This window comes from Mesoplodon bidens (assembly GCF_964165515.1).
Source record: "Mesoplodon bidens genome assembly, chromosome: 18".
Taxonomy (NCBI): Eukaryota; Metazoa; Chordata; class Mammalia; order Artiodactyla; family Ziphiidae; genus Mesoplodon; species Mesoplodon bidens.
In genome coordinates, this window is record NC_138175.1 from 53,081,864 (window position 1) to 53,100,370 (window position 18,507).

At 52.3% G+C, this 18,507-nt stretch overlaps 1 protein-coding gene across 2 annotated transcripts; it reads right to left on the bottom strand.

Moving 5' to 3' along the window:
- Positions 1 to 735: 735 nt before the first annotated feature.
- On the bottom strand, positions 736 to 18,239 carry TMEM143 (transmembrane protein 143). 2 transcript variants are annotated; one of them, XM_081215427.1, is made up of 8 exons: positions 18,202 to 18,239; positions 17,595 to 17,835; positions 16,134 to 16,238; positions 10,298 to 10,492; positions 9,151 to 9,278; positions 7,776 to 8,055; positions 2,447 to 2,636; positions 736 to 1,827 (listed from the first exon to the last, which is right to left on the bottom strand). In XM_081215427.1, the coding sequence occupies exons 1-8, from the start codon at positions 18,222 to 18,224 to the stop codon at positions 1,571 to 1,573; spliced, it is 1,419 nt and encodes a 472-aa protein (XP_081071553.1). In that variant the 5' UTR covers positions 18,225 to 18,239; the 3' UTR covers positions 736 to 1,570. The 2 variants fall into 2 exon arrangements, with proteins under 2 accessions (XP_081071553.1, XP_081071552.1); XM_081215426.1 differs by lacking the exon at positions 18,202 to 18,239 and having other exon boundaries at positions 17,595 to 18,046.
- Between the last annotated feature and the right edge of the window lie 268 nt (positions 18,240 to 18,507).

Sequence of the window (18,507 nt, forward strand, 5' to 3'; positions counted from 1 at the left end):
CCACCTAAGCCACTCCTCTGGCCCAACCCCTGGACACACCCCTACCCTCACCCCATAGAAGGGACTAGCTCACCCCACTTCAAGGGAAACTGTCGTTTGTTCTCGCTCCCCCCTGCTGCAGCAGGGACCCCAATAAAGCCTTGCCTGAATTTCTTATCTGGCCTCTGATCAATTTCTATTGATTAAGGAGGCCAAGAACCCTGGTTGGTAACAGTTGGTCTCTTTTTTTTCTCCCTCTGACACTTCCTCTGAGAAGACACTTTTCCATTTCCCTCTTGGAACCCAACCCCTCTTCTTCCCCCACCCTCTCCAAATGCCGCCTCTAATCCATATGACACCTGAGTAAAAATTAGATGACACCCCCCCTTCTCCAGGCTTACTCAACCCCACATCAAGACACAAGTGGGACGGGGAGAGGCTGGCTTTTACACCAACCCGCCTCCTGGCTGTGTGTCTTTGTGCAGTGAACAATCTGCCCTATCTTCTGTGTTCAGAAGACTCAGTCTTTTGGGGAACCAGGGCTCTGCTCAGGAGTCAGGTCCTCCCTAAGATCCTCTTCTGTGACCCACAGCCACTCTATTTCACCAACTCCAAGCCCAGTCTCTCTCTAGTACTACAGCTTTCTTTGCCCGGGACCCACCCAAAATGCATTCCCCCAAGACCCAGAGTCTCTTCTTTCCAGGATTCCAATGCCTTCCTTCTCTCCAACCCCTGCGGCTACCCCACTCATCCAGATTTATGAAACATGATTTATTCCTTTGGGAGACGGGACAGGGGAGACATTGATAGACCAGTAAATATTGCACAGGCCACTGGTGGAGGCAAGATCCAGGCTGAGGTAGTTTCTGTAGAAAGGGTAAGGGATCTGGGCAGGGAAGGCGCCTGAGTTTCGTTGTTGGGGCCTGAGTGGACGTGAGCCTTGGGGTGAGGATGGTTTCTGGTTCCTCCTGGCCCAGCTTTCTGCCTGGCACAAAGCTCCCAACCCCTTCCGCCTGGACAAGCTGATCGACACTTGACGAAATGGCCTGCCTTATAAGAAGCTGCAATTGATAGAAAGATCGGGTCTCCTCTAAACATTCTGATTGGTTGCTTCCACGCAGGGACAACTGGCTGCCCTAGGTTGGTTGCGCCCAACAGCTGTCATTGGCGGCTTGCCAGAGAACCGGGCTAAAAGGTTCTCATTGGACCTGGGCTGGAGCTCCGCCTCGGTGAACACGATGGGCAGTTTGCCCGGTACAGGCTAAAAAGGCAGTGATATATAGCCTCGGGAGAGCACAGTTCAACAACTGTGCCTGGTGGTTTGTAGCGTTGCACAGCTGTGATTGGCTGGCACCACGTTTAAATGTTTGCGGGCGGGGGGGGGCGGGGAACCAAGATGGAACAGAAGCAGAGCCAAAAAGCCTTGATTGGCTGTTTATCCGAAGAGGGGGCCTAGCAACAGCAGGCTGCCTTGATGGGCGACTCTGCTTAAGAAAACAGAGTAACGTTAAGTAGTAATGAGTAACTGGAGGTTGTGGAGTGGTGAAGCATCGTAGCCATGACTGACGGCTTGTCGGGGAGGAGGCGGAGCTTAGTTCCCAACCAGCTGGCTGGGCGGGGCCGGGCTGAGCGGTTTCGATGAGGGCTCGTCAGTGCTGGGCGGTGCGGCCTTGGGGGAAGTGACAGCGAGCGGGCCTAGTTTGGGGAAACCCGGGGGCGGGGACCTCCCGATGCTGGGGGTCAGGGCTTGCAGGTGGGCCAGGGCCCGAGTTCCGTTGAAGGCCACGTCACAGCCTGACCGGGCTAGAAGCCAGTTCTCCACCTCCGACTGGAGCCACTGGGAGGTCTCTGCAGAGGGAGAGGCAGGTGTTGTGAGGAGGTCAGACAGACCCGGAAGGACTGAGAGCGGGCAGCAGGGAGGGCGCAGCACAACGAATAAGAGGGGTCTGGCTTTGGAAGAAGCCTAGGGGCGTGGGACAAAGCCTAGGAGGCCCAGCTTTGTGGCTCTCATCTGGGGACAAGCCAGGGACTCTTGCTCAGGGCGCTTACACAGGTGACGGATACGGGTGTCTTGTAGGAAGTGTTTGGGCTCACGTATAGGACGTAGCGGGCGGGGAGTGGGGAGCATGCGACAACAGGAGCCTGATCCAAGACTCCTATCGAGGTTGAGGTTAGGAGAGGGAGGTCACCCCAGGGAAGAGCAGAAGCTGGGTCAGGGGTCCCGACTGCTGAATCGGGTTCACCAGCTCGAGCCGGGACTGGGAGGTGGGCATCGTGGGGATGGTGTCTCACTGGGGCAGGGCCACTTGGGACTAACGGTAGTCTCAACCCAGTAGGGGCAGGGTGGAGTTTGTTCCAGGTGGGGCCACGTCTGAGCCAGGCAGCGTTGGGATGGGGCGGGGCCTCGCGGGGGCGGGGCTGAAAAGGGGCGGGGCAGTGTGGGGCCACCTGGCACCCGCAGTCCTACCTTCCGTCTGGCCCCGCGCTCCCCGGGGCCGCCGGGCCAGGAAGCTGTGCGCCAGCAGCACCTCCTTGGTGTGCTCGTCCTGCGCGCGCAGGGCCAGGGCGCTGAGCAGCTCCGAGTTGTTGGACGTGCTGCGGTAGTAGAGCATGTGCGCCAGCTCCAGCGCCTGCACGCTGCGCCGCTGTCCGAACATCTGCAGGCCAGACGAGATCCGGGAGGGTCAGGGCCGTGCTGGGGCTCCACACCCCCATCCAAACACCCCCACACACACCCAGCACGCACCCTCACCCATATACACACCCCTGGGTCACTTACGCTGGTACAGCCCTTCCCGAGGGCTCCAGAGACCTCCCCAGACGTCTTCGGTTCAGGTCCCCAGGACTGGGGCCTGGGTATTTGTATGTTTAACCCACATGCTCTCGCCCCTGGTTTGCTCATCTGAGCCACGTATTAATGGATGTGTTCGAGGATTTCCGGACCATAGGAGTTTTAGTCTGGGCACTTTTTGTTACAGTGATTTTTTTTTTTTTTTAATCCATCATCTGAAGTGTTCCCAGATGATGCGTGTAGGATCTGCTTCAAAATAATCCAGTGGTCGGGGAGGCGGTCTTTAGGTGAAACCTGATTGACTGTTGCTAACTGTTGACGCTGGTGCTGGCTACAAGGGAGCTTATTATACTATTCTATTTCTGCATCTGTTTGAACTTTTCCATAATTAAAAAAAAGGTTTTAGAGGGGCTTCCCTGGTGGCGCAGTGGTTGAGAGTCCGCCTGCCGATGCAGGGGACACGGGTTCGTGCCCCGGTCTGGGAAGATCCCACATGCCGCAGAGCGGCTGGTCCCGTGAGCCATGGCCGCTGAGCCTGCGTGTCCAGAGCCTGTGCTCCGCAAGGGGAGAGACCATAACAGTGAGAGGCCCGCGTACCACAAAAAAAAAAAAAAAAAAAACAAATAAAAAAATAAAAATAAAAATAAAAAAAAAGGTTTTAAATGTTAAATTGTCAAAGAGAAGTGTTAACGGACAACAAATACTTGATGAGCTGTTTTCAGAGAAGGGAGGGAGGACCACGTCTGAGGCCCAGCTGTCTATTGGCTGCCCCCCTTCCCCACCTTTGGCCCCACCTCACCTGGACCCCTTTCCCCATCCTTGTTGGCCCTAAGGAGGGAAATGAGAGCCCACCAGTGCCCTCTGGGGCTCACACTCAGAACCTCCACCCAGATTTATCTTCTCATCCACCAGATGAGTTCAAGGCTGCTGGGTCCTGCAGCCCACAGGCCTGGATGCCAGTCCCATCTCTGCCCCCCTCCAGCCGTGAGGCTGTGGCTAAGACCTAAGTCCTCGGGTAGCGCTGTCTGTGAACCAAGGCAGATGACAGGAAGTGCTCCGTAAGTTAATAAAACACTTGGCACAGAGGCTGGCCAGTCACAAGCATTTAAACATTAGCTACACATCTTCGTCCACACCCCTTGCTGGATGCTGGTCCTTGAAACACAAGTATCTTCTGCCCATAGAGTGTTGCCCACCTTACCCGGAGACCTGAGGTGAAATGCCTCTGAAATGAACACAGCCCTGGAAGATCGCTGAAATGGCCAGCACAGTTGGTTTACGTCCCCGCATTGGACCAAATCTCCATTTCTTTGGTTGGAGGCAAGATGCAGGAATTGCGTGCGTTCGGGACTGTCTGGTATGAAAAACACGTTGGGTTGTGTGCCTGTTTCTGCCAAGCTTATGGAGTAGAATTCTCGCAGGTTAAGTGAGCAGGTCGTGCCACTCCGCGGCACGCAGGTGAGGCCAGACCTCTCCCTGGAGAGGGCTCACCGCTGGCCACCTGGATGTTCCCTTCAACGCGGCCCGCGCTGAGTGTGGTGTCTCCTCTCACCCAGCTCCTCGCGCAGCTTCTTCCTCCCCTGGGGTCCCTATCTGGGGTGGCCCCACCATCTACCCCATCTCAGGCCAGACCACTGGCACCAGCCTCGCCTCCTCCTCGCCAGCCTGTCAGGATCTGGCTCCATCCTCCTGCCTGGACTCTCTCTGCTGGGTCCCCTCCCCTCCAGCCCACTTAATGCACAGCCCCGGCCTCCTCCCTGGCCTCAGTCTTCCTCACTCCAGCCTGTCTCCGCACAGCCCCAGAACTGACCCTGCTCCTCCCCTGCTCACAGCCCTCCCATGGCTCCCTCGTGCCCTCAGAGAGTCCAAACTCCATGGCCTGGCCCCTGAGGCTTTCTCCCACTCACCTCCTGCTTCTCCCCTCTGAACGCAACCCACATTGAATTAGTCAATTTACCCCGAGCATTGCCCTGAGCACACCCTGCTCTCTCAGGCTTCTGGGCCTCGGAACAGGCCAAGCCAGCTCTAGCTGTTCTTGGGAAACACTCACTGCCTCATTGTCAAGGTTCAGGATGGTCATCACTTCCCACAGATGAGCAGATACATCCTTGGGTTCCTGCAGGGCCCGCTGCGACCTCCGTCAGGCACGTGGCTGTCTGTCCGTGTGCCCCACACCTCTCCCTCCAGGGCAGGCCCGGCCCTGAGGCATCTCTGGGATGCCAGCTCAATAACCCTTCTCAGGCTGCCTCACGGGCCTCCCCTGTGCTGGGCTGAGGGGGCGCCCAGTGAACCAGAGTACAGCAGGAGCCTTCTCAGCCCAGGAAGTCTGGGAGGGCTTTCTGGAGCCTCTGAGCTGAGGGTAAGGGCTGAGGCAGGGTTGGTCAGCCCAATAACAGGGATAGGACATTTCAGAAGGAGGAACAGCATATGCGAAGGGAGAGAAGACAAGAGAAGCAGGGGGAGGAGCTACAATTATATTTTGGTAGAGCTGAAGCTTAGAATTGTGTCAGATGAGGCTGGGGAAGCAAGGTCTCCGATGCCAAGTTGTGAGCAAGGGAGAAGCAGGGCCAGCCCCGGGGCCAATGGGGATGGGCTGGAGGGGACCAACAGGGGGGCTAGGAAGAGGGTCTGAGCTGGAGCCAGGATAGAGGAGAGGAGATGGGCACAGAGACTTGGAGTGGGGGGGCAGGAAGGACGGGCTGAGGACTGCCGGGTTGGGGGGCAGGGCCAGGGCGACTTCCAGGGGTCTAGCCAGTGACTGGGGGACAACGGGGTCAACCACAGATGGAGAACCAGGAGGAAGAGCAGGTGTGGGAGAGATGCTGCCCTCCGCCTGGCCAACGTGGCTGCTTCAGGCTGAGCACAGAGCACCCCGATCTAGGAGATGCTGGGGAGCTGCTTGTGGGAACCACGGAAGTGGACGAGGTCTTTCGTGGGGGTGGGGGGGGCGGTGGAAGGAGAAAGAGGGATGTGTATCCTGCAGCAAAATCAGCCTCCCGGGTGTTTGATCTGAGCATCTGTCCCAAGACGGGGAACTCGGGAGGACAAGGGGGTTTAGGGGAAGATGGATGCTGTGCGGGCAGCTGGACAGAGGCCAGGGAGGCCCACGTGTAAGGCATGGAGGGAGTTCCCTGGTGGTCTAGTGGCTAGGATTCGGTGCTTTCGGTGCCATGGCCCAGGCTGAATCCCTGGTTGAGGAACTGAGATCCCACAAGCCAAATTTAAAAATAAATAAATAAATAAATAAATGATAAAGTTAAGGCATGGGGGCTCAGCCTGGGGCATGGGAAATGTCTAAGGGATGCAGTAAATTAACTAGTGAACTGGGCTTTAAACTGGGTGCTTCAGAGCCCAAGAGGCTCAGGACCCTCCATCCCCACGGGCCACTGAGAGGTAGCATGGATGGTCCTCCCTGGGCTAGAACTGTGTATGTCCTGTCCTCCCCAGAGCAGCTCGGCACCCTCCCCACTGTTGTCCGTGGTTGCCACACGCCCTCTATGCTTACAGCCCTTCCATAGCCCCCTGCCCTGAGGATGAAGTCCAGGGCCCCTGCCTTGGCATTCAAGGCCTTCACCACTCCCTCTGGGGCCTCGCTTCACCATGCTGCACCCCAGACTCCATCACTGTGAGATCCCCCCAAGCTGTGCTCACCCAGCCCCCTGAAAGGCTCAATCCCCGCCTTTCAGAGCTTCCCTCCAATCCTACCTGACCCTTGGTTCTAGGTAGGAAGTGCTCCCCCCTACCCCTGAAACCCTCTCAGCCAGCGCAGGCTGCTGATTATCTGTGGGATTTATTAACCAGGCTTCCTACCAGCCCACTGGGATGGTTGAAAACGGCTTGAAAACCAATGAACCAGCAAGTGAATGATCGGGTACAACAGACACTTCATGCCAGTCCACATTCCTGGGGCCAGTGCCAACCCTGGGGAGAATCAGTAAAAGGCAGCCCCTTGAGGCCACCTCAGCCTCGAGACAGAGCTCGCGGCTCAGCAAGTAAAGCACAAGTTGGATTCCAGCCCCCAACCGTCCCTTCGGCCACGCATCCTTGGATGGTGAACAACCTGCACAACTGGATGAGGCGGCCCTGCGCTCACATGTAGCGGAATCAGGAAGGGAGCTTGTTAATAATACAGGCCCTGTTCCCAGAGTTTCCAATTCAGTCCATATGGGCTAGAACACAGGAGGCTGCATTTATAAAATAGCTCCCCTGCTGATAGTGACACCTGGCCAGGATGGGGAAGCCCAGACTCAGGAGACAAGAGCCCAGTCAGTAATAATTACAGTAATAATGGTAATGGCGAACTCTCATATAATACCTTCTGTACTATGTGCCAGGCTGTTTTCCGCACTGTATGCGTATTAATTCATTTACTCCTCACAACAACCCCCACTGTCATCTCCACTTTAAAGAGGCACAGAGAGGTTAAGCAGCTTGTTCAAGGTCACACAGCTAGAGACTTCCCTGGAGGTTCAGTGATTAGGACTCCACACTTCCACTACAGAGGAATGGGTTCGATCTCTGGTCGGGGAACTAAGATCCCACATGCCATGCGGTGTGGCCACCAAAAAAAAAAAAAAAAAAAAAAAAAAAGCTAAAAATAAAAGGTCACACAGCTAGAACACGGTAGAACTAGATTCAAACCCAGGCAGTCTGGTTCTAAAACACACACCCTTCCCACGTCACTAAGTGTGCAGTGAGTGGCTGTGAACACTTGTGTCCCACTAGCCACATGCCAGCCCTGTATCCAGTGTTCCTCACAGATTCACTCGTTTCCTCCTCACAACAGCCTTACCAGGCGGGTCTTGCTATTACACCCATTTTCCAGATGAGGAAATCGAGGCACAGAGAGATCAAGAAACCTGCCCAAGGTTGGATTGAGTAAATAAGGAAAGGAAAGGAAGCACAGCATGAGGCAGGAATAATCCACAAAAAGAGAAACAAAACGATAGGGTGGCCTGACCTGGCTGAACACCAAGGAGCAGGCTTGGCGGCATGGGCCGCTTACCTTGGAGGCCCGCAGGCCCATGAAGGCAGCGAAGAGCAGCAGCAGCAGGGAGGTGGCCATCTTGAGGTCGGAGAGCACCACCATGCCCACATTGACGAAGAACACCACACCCGAGACGACCAACGTGAAATTGAGCAGGGCCCGCTGTAGGGTGGGCGTGCGCACCTTCAGCTCGGGCAGCAGCTGCTCCAGGCCCTCCAACGGCATGTCCTTGAAGCTCTTCAGCACCAAGTGCCCCCGCTTCGTTCGGGCTGCTAACACCACCCGCTTAAAGTATCTCCTGATGGGCAGAGATGAAGGGGCAAGGATGGTCAGGACCACCCCAGGGAGCCCCACTCCAACCCTAGGACACTCTCTCTGGCCCTGTAGTCACATCACCATTTTAAAAGCTAATTAACAATGGTGGGAGGAAAGTCAGACGTAAGCGTCCAACAATAAGGCATCAGTGACACGATACAATCCCTTATTATTGGACACGTAGGTTGCTTCTGATTTTAAGAACTTGATAAATGAGAGCTAAGATTCTTTAGTTAATTATCTTCTTTATTATTTGTTAATTGAAGTATAGTTGATTTACAATATTGTGTTAGTTTCCTGTGTACAGCGAAGTGATTTAGTTACACAGGTATATATGCATGTACCTCTATTCTTTTTTTTTTTTTTCCATTATAGTTTATTACTTTAGCTAATTTTCAAATTCAAATGCTATATATAGTTCAGAGTATCTGCTAGGTGCCGGGGAGTGCTATTTAGCTCTGGAGAGACAACGCTGAATTTGTGGAGCTGCCTTTGTGGAGCTTATAGTCCAGCATGAGAGACAGATAATTAAACACAGAGTCTGCACGTATAAGTATGTCCTCGGAATAGATTCCTGGAAGTGGAATTACTGGTTTAAGGGATATAAGAGACGTTTTGTCTTTGGTGTTTGTTGGGTTTTGTTTTTGGATTCGTAGCCGTATTTGATACACTGATTTCCAGAAGGACTGGGTGACTGACAGGTCCACTGGCCGACTGTGACTCCTGTGACTCCACTGGCTCTCCTGACCCTACTCTGTATTTGAATATCTGTTAAAAACATAATATTCATCAGAATCCTGGCGGTACCACTTTTTCAGAATGTGGTCTTCCCTCTCTGAGCCTCAGTTTTCCTCATTTGGAAAATGGAGAAAAATGTCCTTACCCTTTCTCTTCCCCTGGGAATTGTAGTTCTTACTTCTCCTTGGAAAGAAAAGGCAGTATTTGATTCACCTCTCCCCCTTTCTTGACTTCCCACCCGGGTCCCAGACACCCAAATCCAGACACTGACCTGTCAGTCCCCTCTCGACTCTAACCTTGCTCCCTCTCGCTGCAGCTGGGAAACCAAGGGCCGCCTCACCTCTCTGCAGGCGACGACTTGAAGAAGCCATGCTTGAAGCCCACGCTGGACTTACGGGGCATCTGCCCGACTCGCTGGCCCAGGACCCAGAAATGCATGTAGATATACTGGTCCAAATTTATCGTCACCTGCCAAGGGGGAAGAAGGAAACAGGGGCAGCTGAGCATAAGCTGGGCTGTGAGTGCGGGATACTCGAATTAGATGCCCCTGCCCTCGATGATCCCCTGCCCCCCACTTCCCAGGCTTATCATCACCCAGTGTGTAGGCAGAACAGTCATGTATGGTTGTTCATGTTGTATACTGCACAAGGGCACACCACCCAAGATGGTGCCATTCACATCACAGTCATCTTTATTACCGTATTTCCTAGAATCTAAGATGCCACTGATTTTAAGATACTCTATAATTTATTATTTTATGAAGCAACTAAAAGGGAAAATATATTGCCAATTAAACTATTTCACACTACCCCTTGTAAGTCACATCCCAATTTCAGAGACAGTAAAGTATGACTTCAGAAAAAAAGCACATCTTAAAAATCACTGAAATGTGGAAATCTGGAAGATTTTAGTATTTTTATTATAATTTTGTTGACTTTTTTTTTTCTTTTGGCCACACCACATGGCTTATGGGATCTTCTTAGTTTCCTGACCAGGGGTGGAACTTCCAGAACGTTCCAGAAAGCAAAACTGGAATTTTCTGTGTACCACCAACTACTTTACATAGCATTTACATTGTATTAGGTATTATAAGTAATCAGAGATGACAAAGTATGCAGGAGAATGTGCATATATATATGCAAATACTATGCCATTTTACATAAGGGACTTGAGCATCCGGGGATTTTTATATCCACAGGGGTCCTGGAACCAATCTCCCCCATACCAAAGGGCAGCTGTATTGGTTTTCTCACAGATGGTGATAAAGTCTCCAGTCCTAAGAAGACCTGTATCTTATGATACTTTTCCAACAGATGGCAGTGAAGTGACCTGAGAAACAGGAGCCTTTTTCTAATTCACCAAAGGTGCCACAAGGGCTGGTGCCCTGTGTTCAGGACTACAACTCCCAGCAGCCTCTGCTTCCCAAAGGCTTCACCCCTACCCCAAGGCGTCCTGGGAGTTTTGGTTCTCCTCTGGAAGACAAGCACCTGGACCTCATCCTGAGGGTGATGGACCACCAGAGCATAGGCCAGGGTGTCCTCTGAGAGCGGGGAGAAGTTGGCCTGGGCCAGCAGGGGCTCCAGAGCCCGAAGCACCTCCTGTTCATTGGACAGACGCTGGGGGTCTGTAAGTGAAGGCTGGTCAAGGGTGTCCCTGTCAGGGTTGATGGGGTCATACAAGGCCTGAGGAGAGAGTCAGAGAGAAGAAAAATGAGCTAGGTCACTGCGTGAGGGATTGTGGGTACACATAAGGATGTTCCTGGCCCCATCCTTTAAATGATGGGGTACCCCACGGCTTGATTCTAGGCCCTCTTCCCTTCTCTTCCCTCAAGCTCGCTCTAAGTCGCCTTGCCATCCCCTTGCCCTTAAACAGCACCTCTGCGCAGATAACTACCTAACCCACATCTCCATTTCGGACCTCTCCTCCAAGTTCCAGACCTAATACCCATTTCCAGTGCATGAGCTCTGTCCTCCCCTTCTGCCACAGTAATAGAGGTGAAGGCGGCCATGGGGCTGCCCAGATAGACTACATTTCTCATCTTCCTCTGAGAGGCTAGGTGTGGCTAGGAGAATTCATCAATAGAACGTGAGCAGAAGTGACAGGTACACCTTCTCCCTCACTTCTTGCCCCCCCTGCACTTTACACTCTTGCCTTGTTCTACCAGCTTAGAATGCTCTTCTGCCTACAACCCAGTTCTGAGCCCACAGAGATGAAGACAGTGCCCTAAGGGGATGACAGAACAACAAGATGGAAGGAACTTGGATCCCGGCATCATCTCACGTGGAACAGAGCTGCCTATCCACCCTGGCCCACTTACCACAAGGCTGTTAAGTGGGAGACAAAGAATCCTTCACTTCCTTTAAACTATTGCCTTATGGGGTCTGCTTGTTACAGCAGCTAAGGCTTTATAGGAACTAATACAAACTCTCCACTTGACATTTCTTTAGGGATGTCACAGTTGCCTCAAATCCAACAACGAGCCCACAAAATAACATCCTCTAATCCCTATCTTCCAACAAAATAACCATTCTAGATGTCCCCTCCTAAAGGTACCAGACCTAAATTGTACCACTGTAGATGCTGCAGACCTAGACATTTATCATCTTTTCATAAGGAAATAAAGGGTATAGAACAGCACCACCCAATAGAACTTCCTGCAATGATGGAAACATCTCCATGTGCACCATCCAATAGGTTGAAGCTGGCCACATATGGCCACTGGGCACTTGAAATGTGGTGGATATAATTGAGGAATGGGATTTTAAATTGTTATTTAATTTCAATTATTTCAAATTTACACAGCCACGTGTACATAGTGACTATCATATTAGACAGCCCCAGGCTAGGGTAAGGGGTGCTTTCTTCTAATTTGCACACAGACCCTGGTACAGACATCAAGGTCAGTGTGGACATCCACTCACACAGACCCTCGCCTTCATAGTCTGAATTCATCCCTGCACAGGGGGGGAGAGCGTCTGACTCACGACCGTCCCCACCCCCCCCTCTCAGGCCCTCTATGTCCCACACTGGGGTCCTGAAACTCCTCCCCAAACCTGCTCCCTCCCCAATTCCCCCCCCACTCTACCCCACGGTGCCCCCCATCTTCTCCATCTCAGTAGAGGCCAAGCCCATCCTTCCAGGTGCTCAGGCCCAAAGCCTTGGGTCATCCTGGACTCCTCTCTTTCTCCAGCCCATAAGTAAATCCTGATGGCAACACATTCAGAATATTGATAGATCCAGAATCTGACCACTTCTCGCCCCCTGGACTCCCAGCTCCCAGCTCCCATCTCCCATCCTCACCCCCAGTCTGTTCCCGGTACGGCCACCAGAGGGCGCCTGTTGTCATCTAAATCTGCTCACGCCTATTCTCTGCACAGAACCCCCCCCTGGCTTCCACCTCACATAGAGTCAAAGCAAAGTCCTCACTGCGTCCCACAAGGCCCTGCAGGATCTGGCCCCGGGTCCCCTCTTTGACTTCATCTTCAGCCCTGTCCTCCTTGGGCACTCAGCTCTAGGCTCACCAGCCACCTTGCTGTTCCTCCTTACACGCCATGCACACCCCTGCCACAGGGCCTTTGCACTTACCATTCCCACAGATCTCCATATGGCTCACTCTGGCCTCCTTCAGGTCGCTGCTCAAATGTCACCCCCTCACTGAGGCCTTCCCTGACTACCCTACCTAAAATTGCAAAAATACTTCTGATTTCTTTTTCTTCTTAATTAGGGTTACCAGATTTAGCCAAAAAGAAATAAAATGCAGGGCATCAAGTTAAATTGGATTTTCAGATCAACAACAAATAATTTTTTAGTTTAAGTATGTCCTATGCAATATATAAGGATTATATTACATGGACATAATTATACTTAAAAAAAACTATTCATATCTTATCTGAAATTCAAATTTAACTGGGTATAGAAGGTTGAATAGCGTCCCCTAAATATTCATGTCCCCTTGGAACCTCAGAATATGACCTCGAGCTTCCCTGGTGGCGCAGTGGTTGAGAATCCACCTGCCAGTGCAGGGGACACGGGTTTGAGCCCTGGTCTGGGAAGATCCCACATGCCGCAGAGCAACTAATCCCGTGTGTCATAACTACTGAGCCTGTGCTCCAGAGCCCACGAGCCACAACAACTGAGCCCGCATGCCACAACTACTGAAGCCCGCATGCCTAGAGCCCATGCTCCGTAACAAGAGAAGCCACAGCAATGAGAAGCCCATGCACCGCAATGAAGAGTAGTCCCCACTCGCCACAGCTAGAGATAGCCCGCGTGCGGCAACAAAGACCAAATGCAGCCAAAAATTAAAAAAATAAAATAAAATAAATTTTTAAAAAAAGAATATGACCTCATTTGGAAATAGGGTCTTTGCAGGTATAATTAAGGTAAGGATCAAAGTGAGATCATACTGGATCAGGGTGGGCCCTAAATCCAATGAGAGTGTCCTTATAAGAGACAGAAAAGGACACACAGAGAAGAAGGCAATGTGAAGATGGAGACAGAGATTGGAGTGATGTGTCCACAAGCCAAGGATTGCCGGCACCCACCAGAAGCTGGGAGAGAAGCATAGGATGGTTCCCTTCCTCCGAGCCTCCAGAAGAAACCAACCCTGCCAACAACGTGATTTTGGACTTCCAGCCTCCTGAGCTCTGAGAGAATAAACCTCTTGTTTTACTCCACCCAGTTGATGGTAATTTGCTATGCCAGCAGTAGGAAATGAGTAAACTGGGTGTTCTGTACTTTATCTGGCACCCCTATCCATGGTACTTAGCACCTCTTAACATATTTTACTTCTTTACCTTGTCAAGGGTCTGTCTCCCTCACTAGAACATGCCGCCATGAGGCAGATACACACATCTCAGGCTCACCGCTGTGTCCTGGGGGCTGGAACCATTCGGGGGACACAGTAGGTGCTCAGTAAATATCTAGTGAGTGAATTCAATGAATAAATGCGTAGGAGAAAGGAGGAGCAGAGAGAGGTCACCTACCAAGGTCACCCGCACGCCTGCCTAGTGAACGACAAAGCTGGCGCCTGAACTGGGCTCTTCTTGTTCTTTGCCTGGTTCCTCAACGGACTGAGGTCACCAGCAAATGGTCACCCAGTGTATCCCCCTCACCTTTGGTGCTTCTACCCAACCCTCTCAGCGTCTCCGTTTAAAATCTGCTGCGTCAGTGAGAATGTCTGTCTTCACTGTATATTCTTTCTGCTTCAATATATTTAAATGTTTATATAATAATATATTTTTAAATAACTTTTTTAAAAAAGTGCCCCAAAGAAGAGCTTGGAGGCCAGGAGACAGGGGTGCAAATCCTAGCTCTGCCACTTGGGACCTGTATGACCTTGGGCACATCTGGGTCCTCTTGGAGCTTCAGTTTCTGCTTCTGCAAATGGGGCTGATGGCAGCTGCTCCTCGGTTCTGCAGGAAGGAGTTGATGAGCCTGACACAGAGGGGCCTATGTTGCCCCTCATCGAAGCAAAGAGGAGAGCTATAGGGGGGCAGGAGCGGTAAAGGGTTAACTCGGCAGGACTGCGTCGTCCAAACCCTGCACATTCCAAAGAACTGGTGGGCTCCTGGGAGGGAACCTGTAAGCCCTTGGACTATCCTGCCTGATGGGAGTATCTTGGTTTACCAGGGGCTTGGGCCACACCCGATAGTCTATGCTAACAATGTGATTCATGGTGGGGCCATGAAGTAGCCGTGTGACCTCTGGAGGGGCTGGAGACTAAGTAACTAAGATCAGCCACGTAGATGGTCAACCACGCCTGCCTGACCAACCACCATTAAAAACCCTGGACACCAAGGCTCAGGTGAGCTTCCCTGGTGGGTGATACCCTGTGTGTTGTCATGCATCACTGATGAGAGAATTAAGCACTGTTCCGGTGACTCTGCTGGGAGAGGACAACCGGAAGCTCTTGCCTGGTCTCTCCTGGACCCCTTCCCCTTGCCTTTTTCCTTTGTGATTTTGTCTGTTCTCCTTTTGCTGTAATAAACTAGTACTGGGAGCATAACAGCTTTTCTGAGCTCTGTGAGCCCCTTGTGAAAATCAGTGAATCTGAGGGTGGTCTTGGAGACGCCCAACACAAGACCCTAGAGAAGGAGGAGGAGGATGCTGAGAATTTGGCTTCCACCGTTTCCTGGAGTTCTACTTCTCTCTGACGGCTCCTTGTCCAGCCCCCTCACTGCTTCCAGTTCCCCTTCCCGACCTCAGGACTGGCACTCACTCCTCAGGACTAATCCCCCTGGTGGTTGCATGTAGTACCATCTAGATACTTCCAGGGTGATTTCTTAGCCCAGCCCCTTCCCTTGACCTCCAGCCTGTGCGCATTCAAGTCCCTCTCTCTACCGAGCTGTCCAATAGGCAGCTCAAATTTCTGAGTCCAAAACTGAGCCCTCAATCTTCCCCACAGACCCGTCTCCTGCCCCCGACTCTGTCTCCCACGTCGCAGTAAGTGGCAGCTGCATCCTTCGGGAGAAGCAGGCCTGAACCCCTGGAGGCCCCCTTGACTCCTCTCTCTTTCAAGGCCCCGCCCACACAGCCGAATGCTGATGCCTTCGGACCATTAGCAGCGTCTGACCACTTTTCACCACTTCCACTGCTATTACCCTTGTGGGAGCTGCCATTATCTCTCACTTGGACAAACATAATAGACTCTTTAATAGATCTCCCTGCCTCTGACCGTCTGTTCCCTACATGGCAGCCAGAAGGATCCTATTGACACCTGAATCAGCTCATGACCCTCCTCTGCTCAGAGCCCACCTGTGGCGGCTCCCAGCTCACTTAGCATAAAAGCCAAGTCCTCTGCATGGCCCACAAGGCCAGGCACAATTTTCCCCCACTCCCTCTCTGCTCTCACCTCCTGCCCTCTCTCCCTCCAGCCAGTGGTCCCATTGCCATTCCCCCAACACTCCAGGCCCTCTCTCACCTCAGGGCCTTTGCACTTGCTTTGCGCTCTGCCTGGAACGTCCTTCCCCAGACACCCATCGGGCTTGCTGCATCGCTTCACTCAGGTCTTAGCTCACCTGTCACCTCCTCAGAGAAGGCTTCCTTGACCACCCTGTCTAAAACAGGTGCCCTCCTCGTCCCTCTCTATTCCACCTTCAATAGCACTTACAACTCCTGGGTATCATATTTTACAATTATTGATTTATCATCTCCCCAGTTGGAATGTCACCTCCACAAGGGCACGGCTTCATCTCTTCTGCTTACTGCTGCATTGCCGGTGCTTAGAACAGGGCCAGGCTCCAAGTAAGTGCTCAGGGAATTTTTGCTTAATGAATGGATAAGCAAACAAGGATGACAGGGCCAGAGGGGCCCTGTCCTCACCTGCAGCTGGTCCAGGATGTGATTGTAGTGGAACAAGGTGCAAAAGTTCACGTGGGTCACGAACTCCTCCAAAGCCGCCTTCTCCGCAGGACTGGAATGGAACTCCTGTTACCTCGGGAAGCAAAACTTCTCTTTAGGCCTCTCCCTACTTCCTCATGGGGAGGAATTCTTTCCTGGGCAACTCAGAAAGACAATCAGAGCTCTGGCTCTTTAAAATTTGGGCGTTTTTTAGAAGGGACAAGGGTTGATCAATTTCACTGGCCAAGAAACTGAGGTAGCTCCAGAGAGTGAAAAACAGATGACTTGAAGAGCTAGATGTTCAGGTTCCTGCTTTGACACTTACTGGCCAGGAGTCACTCCTTATTTGTGTGCCAGGCACTGTTTGCTGGCATGATATAATCCTCTAGAGGATGCAAGGAGGTTGATGGAATTATAACACTCATTATTCAGAGGGGACCCTTAGATTCAGAGAAGTCACTTGCTGAGGGCTACACTGTCTGTATAAAGAAAAGCTGAGACTACAATCCAGGCCTATCTGACTCCAGAGCACACATATTTAACCACTTTTTTATGCTTCCTATCTCGGTGCCCAGGGTGAATGTCATCACTTCTCTGAGCCTGTTTCCTTATCAGCAACAGACGATCATACCCTTTTTCTCAAAAAAGCAATGGTGAGAATGTGATGTGATTATGTGTGTCCGTATATATACACGTGTGTTTATGTGCGTGTATATATACTTTTGTGTATGGATAAAGCCCAGCACAGGACTTAGTCCATATAGGTGTTTAATCAATAATTATTAAATGAATGAATGATAATACAGAATAATCACAAGTATGATGGCAATAGTGGGGTAAGCTGTTAGGGTCAAGCAAGTGCCTACTTGCCTCACCCTTGTCCCAGCCCTGCTGTGGAGTCAGACCACTTTGGTTCAAATCTGGGCCACTAGTCATGACCTTGGGTGAGTCACTGCCCTTTTCCTGATTCAGTTACCTCATTTGTAAAGTGGGAATGATGGTGGTACTTCTCTTATTGGGTTGTCCAATAATTGAATAATATGTGGGAAATGTTTAGCACAGTGCCATATAATAAGAGCTCTGTGTGATATCATTATAATTATAGCTTCGTGGGTATAATAATTATTATTAGGCAGTAATAATAGTAATGATGAGGATGATTATTATCCCATTTTGTAGAGGGAAAAACCATGCCCCAGTGAGTGCTTGTTCCAGCCCCCAGAACAAGCGAAAGTCTGGAACTGCTGCTGCATCTATCTGCATCTCAAAAGTCAGTCCCCTGCATTCCAACTCACTCCACGCCCACCTGGGCCTATAAAGGGAACAGGAACTACAACTCCCAGGGGGCACCAAGGCAGCCCTCTATAGCATGAAGGGCTGTACCGCCGCGAGGCCTGCCGGGATTCGTAGTTCCCAGGCTCTCGGACCCGGGACGGGCGGTACCTTTATCAGGAGGCGGAGCAGCTGCTCTTTGGAGAACGGGATGAACCGCTCGCGGTACTGCTGGGCCCAGTCGCGGGGCTCCGTGGGGTTCCACATCTTGCGGTACTCCCCCATCTTGGCCGCCAGCGATGACAGGGCCCGGGGGTGGCCAAGGAGCGCGGGCAACAGGGGCCATACTCGGACCTTGGATCCCCAGACCCTTCGGGTCACATGCAGCATGGCCAGACCCTTTCCCCGCAGCCTAAACGAGGGAAATGGGCATAAGTCAAAGGTCATCTGGGGGTAAAGGCGCCCTCTCCACCTCCGTGTCCCAACTTCCAGGGTCCGTTTCTACCCCAGGAAGGGCGCAGAGCCCATCCGCCCGCCTCGTAGGCCCTGCTGTCCGTCCCCTCCCACAGTGCTCAGTTGGCCTGAGTCCTAGGCAGGGGTCAGAGGTCTTCAAGTCCTGGAGCGTATTGCGGGCCCAGAAGCCCTGTGGTGGCACAACTAGTCTCTGCGGGGTCTAGGCGGCAGGTGGATCTTAAGCGCATAGGATATGCTCGGAAGGCTACATAGGGGTGCAGGGCCGCCCACCCCCGGCCAGGCAATCCTTCACCCTTTCCCTCACCTTAGCCAATGTTCGACTGTCATTGAGCCTCCTGCGCATGTGCAGAAAAGCGTCCTGGTCCTTCGAGGTTCGGCTTCAGTCCGCAGTAAGACGCATGCGCAATGCCTAGGTCATTGAGCGGGGTCCATTTCCTTCTTCTAACGCCCTGTGTCGACTGCGCACGCGCAATCTGCCTGCCTTGTTCCACAACTCTTTCCTTGGACTCGGCGCATGCGCCGCAGAAGTATCTCCTTGTCCAAGAGCTTCAAAGGGAAAGGGGCGGGGCGGGCGCCAGACTCCCGGGATTTCCGGGACCGTGCAGGGCTT

Coding starts and splice junctions, on each gene's coding strand:
- TMEM143 (XM_081215426.1), bottom strand. CDS start 17,870: ATGACCTTTGACTTATGCCCATTTCCCTCGTTTAGGCTGCGGGGAAAG. Junction 8,056..9,150: donor AAGTCGTCGCCTGCAGAGAG/GTGAGGCGGCCC, acceptor TCTGCCCATCAG/GAGATACTTTAAGCGGGTGG. Junction 2,637..7,775: donor TGGGCCTGCGGGCCTCCAAG/GTAAGCGGCCCA, acceptor TCTGGCCTGCAG/ATGTTCGGACAGCGGCGCAG.